Here is a 5,958-nt window from a genome sequence, read left to right on the forward strand (position 1 = left end):
AATTTAATATAAGAAAACATCGCACCTGGTTTTTCATTGATTCCAGATGATCATACGCGCATGTTTTATACATTGTACGTTCTTAATTAATAATTGCATGAAAATAAAAAATAAATCAGTTGAATATAAGAAACTATAATAGAATAACTATTATTATTATATGTTTTGTGAGTCCTGTGACAATAAAAGAGTAGAACCCTAATTTGTATTCCACAATTTGATACAACATAATAAGATGGTGGAATAAAATAATATTTTAGTGAAATATTCTAAAATAAATTTATTTATAAAATTGTATTTACACTTTTTGTATGTTTAGCATAGCATCCTAATATGTATAAATTGAAAATTTATATAATTAATTATTTTTGTTTGTTCAAAATTATTGTCTTCATAAATAGTTAAAAAAAGAAAAAAAAATGGTAAATTGCAAGTTACATCTCTAAAGTTTAGGAGTGCTTAGATTTTATACTCTAAAGTTTCAGAATTTGTAATTTACTTCCTAGAGTTTGGAAGTGTTTAATTTTAAACCCTGAAATTTTAGAATTTAGATTTTATCCCCTAAAATTTGGGGATGTTTGGATTTTACACTCCCAGATTCTGAAACTTTATGATATAAAATCTAAACACCTCCAAAATTTAGGGGCATAAAATCCAAAACCTCAAAAATTATGAGGTAAAATCCAAATTCTAAAATGTTATGGCGTAAAATGCAAATACCACCAAACATCAGGGGTTAAAATCTAAGTTCTAAAGTTTCATAATGTAAAATTAAAAAACTCCCTAACTTTAGGGGTATAATTTTTAATTTACCCAAAAAAAAAACTATAAATATTATAATCTAAATTCACATGTTTGAATATCTGTAGCTCAACCCGTAAAATCTCTGAAGGTTGAATAAGAGATTTGGGGGTTCAATCTCCGCCTACACTAAAAACTGATTGGTATTTTGATCTGATAATAAAGAGATAACATCAGGAGCGGACGCCATAGGTTTAAACTCTCTCTCACAAAAACAAAAAAAACAAAAAAAGAAGAATATCTCTTGGACGTTTTAAATAATGTGCTCTTAAATAATGTGCTCTTAAATTTTAATCATTTGAACGTTTTCAAAAAGGTCCAAAAATTGAACAGATGTTAAATAAATACAATTGATATTTGATGGGCCCAACCACATGAACCCATGCCCAACTCAATCCAGTTCAGGCCAGCAGCACATGTGTAGTAGAAGGCCCACTTGGGTAAGATCTCCTTAATAGCCAATTTCATTGTATATAAGCCCATCCAAAAACCAATTCTTATCCTATGTGAGATTTATAGATTTCAATTTTTTTTTTTAGGAACAGATTTCAAAATTTTAAACCGTGTTCAAGTAGGCACTTTATGAATCAATTTTCCATCCATTCCTTAATAGTTCATAAAGAAAAGCACATCATAACTTGGACCTATTTTAAAGGATATATAAGTCTCACTCTTATTTTGTTTCTAAATGGCTACCCAAACTGGGATAAGACCAGCCTATTTAACAGGGAATTGGACCCTAAACTAATTTGGTAAAAAGTGTAAAAAAAAATTTTAAAAAAAGGGTAGATCAATAGTAAAAATCACTAGTTCAATTGGAAATTGAACATTTTTCGATTTTTTGATTGATTCGATTTTTGAAACCATGCTTCTTAAACCAAGTTTGGATTTTTTTTTTTTTTGAAGAAATCAAACTTAGGTACAACTTCTTAGATATAACACAATAAATTATCCAATTGAATTCAAACAACTAGTTTGAATTGAATTAATTAGTTCTTGAAGATTTTGATATTATTTGTATTCTATTAGTCAATAAAATTATATATTTAAATTTTATTGAACAACCTAGTAAAATAACTTTAGATTAGTTTTGGAATTGATTCCTTCCCTCCTTGCTTAAAAAAATGAAAAGACAAAGAAATGAAAAAGACAAAAGATACTAATGTTTATTTGGTGGTGGATAAGGAAAGTATTAGATTAATATAAAAGACAAAATAATCAAATATTAAAACCATATCTATAACCCCAAAGTTAAAACAAAAAAGAAAAAGAAAGAGAATAGTATTATTTTTGTTGCTCACTTATGAGCATGTTCCATAAACCTCCTAATAAAAACAAAATGAGTGGAGCAAGATAAAATATTATAAAATAGTAAAAGTGAGTCAAGTGACCACTGACCATGGCCGAATCTAATCTAAAGTCCCCAAAAATAAAAATTTAAAGATAAAAGAAGGGTAAATTACATCTGATGTGGTGTAGTTTGACTAAAATTTAAGTTATTTATAGTAGTTTGGAGTTTAATATTTTAATTTTTTTAACTCACATTTTTTAAAAATAAAACTAAATATGTAATTTTACTCTACTTTTATGTCTCTCTCCTCTAAAGGCACAAAAAAAATAAAAATATAAGATTAAATAAAAATCAAACGAATCAAGCGGAATACTTAGCATCATTAGATTTTAAATCACAACTAAACAACTTAACTTTTGATAAGACTAAGATAGATAACGTCTCAAATTTTCAACTACAGCTAACTTAAATTTCGGTCCAACAAGTAATTTTCGAACAGAAAAGAAGAAGAAAATATCATAATATTTTTTCAACAGCATCATTATTATAGATCGGCTGCCGACACTTATTCCCGAACCTGCCACTATATTTTAAGGCCTTTTGTTTTATAGGTTTGGTACACACCTCTTCCTCCGAGCCTACTATATTACCCTTTTGCTCAACAAAGCATAACGTGTGTCCTCGTTGTTTGTTGAGGAAAGAAGAAAAACCTCTCTATCTCTCACTTCTCACTCTGCTTTCATGCTCACAGAGAGGGGACAAACACTAGAGTCTGAGAGTGAGAGAGAGTGAGCAATCTTTATTGTGGCTTGCCTTTTTTTTTTTTATAGGAAATCTTTGTTACCATTTGCTATAACAGTTCAAACACTATCTTTACCATTAGCATCTTTAGGCTTTAGCTCAATCTTTTGCTACTGAATTCTCTGCTTAACTGCTATTTTCTTGATTACCCATTTGGAGTTTCTTTCAGAAAAGTTCTGGGTGTCAAACAATTCTTTGTTTTTTTTTTCAAGAGTCTGTGCAAGCACATGAACTAAAGCTTTCAAATTCAATTGCTTTGTAACTCTTTTAAGGCAAGCAATCATGCTTTCGGCAAAATCTGAGTCTGATATCACTAGCTTAGCTCCATCATCACCTTCAAGGTCTCCCAAGCGCCCTGTATACTATGTACAGAGCCCTTCAAGGGACTCCCATGATGGAGACAAGTCCTCTTCAATGCAGGCCACTCCAATCTACAATAACAGCCCAATGGAGTCTCCTTCACACCCGTCTTTCGGGCGCCACTCGAGGAACTCCTCTGCCAGCCGGTTCTCGGGGATTTTCCGGTCATCTTCGGGGAGGAAAGGAAGCAGGAAAAGGAATGACAAGGGGTGGCCTGAGTGTAATGTGATTATGGAGGAAGGTGCTTATGACGATCTTCAGGATAAGGCGTTTACGAGGCGGTGCCAGGCTATGATTGCTCTGTTTAGTTTTGTGCTGTTGTTCACCACGTTTTGCTTGATTATATGGGGAGCTAGCCGGCCTTTCAAAGCAGAGATTACAATGAAGGTATGCTAGTGAGTTTAGTTTTGATAAAGAAAATTTGAGGCATGAAAATGGTGGAGATAAACTTTCTAGTAACTATAACTATGTTATAATGATGTTGAATATGTCTTTAGAGTGTTAAAATCATTATAAATTTGCAAGAATTTGCTGTTGATTGCTTTTTTCCTTTCATTTTGTTATTTTAAGTGTCACTGACTTGTGAAGCTAATATGGGAAAATGACCATAGTTTCAAAATCTTCAAAGAGAAGTAGCAATTAGCTATAAGATAGAGTCAATTATCTGGGTTAGACTTCAAAGAAGTAGCATATAGAGTAGATTTGTTTCAATTGCTAGATTCAGAGAAACCCTGAGGGCACACAATAATGTAGAAATGGAAGATAATATAAAATAAGGATATGGAAAAAGTTTGATTACTTGGTTAGGTACATATTAAGGGAAAAAAATAATAGTAATAATCTAATTAGGCAATTATTGTAGGGACCCTTGTGAATGAACGGATGGTTGACAGATGTTACTGCTATATGCATAGCTTATATATCTATTACGCAATGGTTGTGCTCCTTAGATTTCTGTACTGTACTTCCTACAAATTCTTTTGGCACGTTCAAATCAATTATCAGTTCAAGGGCAAGGCCAATCTCCAGATACAAGGGATTTAATACTTGGTTCATACATGCCTTCAAAATTGAGTAAATTGGATGTATTTTTTTAATAGAAGGAACAAATTCCAGAATTGGTTCTGATCTTTTTAAGCAATTAGCATAATTTCATGTAGATGGGGCAGGCTTTACAAAAGGACCTATCTCCCCCAGTCAATGGTATCAACCTTAGTATGAAATGCAAAGCACTAATTAGCTTTGATTTGATATTTACCATTGAGCTATCTGATATCATTCAATACCTTATGCTCTTGAAAACCTTTTTGGTAAAAAGCAGAAAGCATGCACTTCATAAGTTCATATGGTCTTAATTCTTTGAAAAGCTATTTGTGTGTGAGAAATAAGCCTCGCATGGACCTTTGAATCATTCTTCATAATTGTACATTCACAACAACTACACTTTCTTTCCCATAATGGTGTTTTATAGTTTGACTTAATATATATACACAGTTGAATCTCACATCATTGCATCTTAATCTCCATGGGAGCAAGATAATTAAGCTCTCAAGTGGCTCTCTCTCTCTCTCTCTCTCTCTCTCACACACACACACACACGCACTTGAATTAGTTCTCTCTTCTGAGCAATTACTTCTTTTCTATGTTAATTGCGTATATCCTAATTGAAGATATGATCTTGCAGAGCTTGGCAGTAAATAACTTGTATATTGGAGAGGGTTCAGACTCCACTGGGGTTGTAACAAAGATGCTGACAGTGAATGGCACATTGAGGATTAATATATACAATCCTGCCACATTGTTTGGCATTCATGTTAGCTCTAACCCTGTCAATCTCATATATTCAGAGATAACTGTTGCAACTGGTCTGGTGAGAATTAAGTCAACAACCACCTCCACCTTTTTTGTCCCCTATAAAGTAAATCATGATGAAAGACTATTCAAATTACACTTTTGAAACTTTTGAAGCAAAGAGGACATGGCATAAATTTCTTGAACCAAAAAGTAAATCATAATTAAATCATAATAATTGTTTGGAAGCTTGAGTATAGCATCTCTCATATCTGCCTCTTTTATATGCAGTTGAAGAAATATTATCAGCCAAGAAAAAGTCATCGTACTGTATCAGTGAACTTGGAAGGAAATAAGGTTCCCCTGTATGGGGCTGGATCAAGTTTGTCAGTTTCTTCAAATGATCGTGTAGTTCCATTGACATTGGAATTTCAAATCCGGTCTCGAGGAGATGTGGTGGGGAAGCTGGTGAGAGTAAAGCACCAAAAGCAAATATCTTGCCCTTTGGTCATCGACCCCAGTAGCACCAAACCAATCAAGTTCAAAAAGAATTCATGCACATTTGAGTAATTGCCTATCCATTTGTTGCATCTAATACTCAAAGCTAGCAGTGTTGCTGAGTCTGAACTATCTGCAGGCAAATGTTGTCCAATCACGTGAACTGCAGTTTGTGTTGCTGAGTCTCTGTGGTTTGTATTTGTGGGGAAGAAAAAGTCTGCATCATGAGAAATCTGTTCACACATTTATATGTGGTTTGCCCTTGTGAGGATTGTGAAAATAAATGTGTGTGTTTAGATATGGACGGTTCTGTATGGGGTGTAATGTATGATTTTGATGAAGTTTGTGGGATGTATATTAGTTTCTAAGTACACATAAGATTGTTGCAAGAATAAAACACATTACACTTCCGTTGA

At 32.8% G+C, this 5,958-nt stretch overlaps 1 protein-coding gene across 1 annotated transcript; it reads left to right on the plus strand.

Annotated features, from left to right (window-relative positions):
* The first annotated feature begins 2,710 nt into the window (after positions 1–2,710).
* LOC142636338 (uncharacterized) lies at positions 2,711–5,958 on the plus strand. The gene is made up of 3 exons (XM_075810526.1): positions 2,711–3,640; positions 4,938–5,123; positions 5,336–5,958. Exons 1-3 carry the CDS (start codon positions 3,176–3,178, stop codon positions 5,612–5,614), a joined length of 930 nt encoding a protein of 309 aa, XP_075666641.1. The 5' UTR covers positions 2,711–3,175; the 3' UTR covers positions 5,615–5,958.

The sequence above is a fragment of the Castanea sativa genome, chromosome 5, assembly GCF_040712315.1.
Source record: "Castanea sativa cultivar Marrone di Chiusa Pesio chromosome 5, ASM4071231v1".
Lineage (NCBI taxonomy): Eukaryota > Viridiplantae > Streptophyta > Magnoliopsida > Fagales > Fagaceae > Castanea > Castanea sativa.

Bases quoted from the DNA above. Each gene is read 5' to 3' on its own strand.
- LOC142636338 (XM_075810526.1), top strand. From the start codon at position 3,176: ATGCTTTCGGCAAAATCTGAGTCTGATATCACTAGCTTAGCTCCATCA. The intron at 3,641-4,937 runs GTATGCTAGTGA...ATGATCTTGCAG, and splicing joins AAGCAGAGATTACAATGAAG to AGCTTGGCAGTAAATAACTT. The intron at 5,124-5,335 runs GTGAGAATTAAG...TTTTATATGCAG, and splicing joins TAACTGTTGCAACTGGTCTG to TTGAAGAAATATTATCAGCC.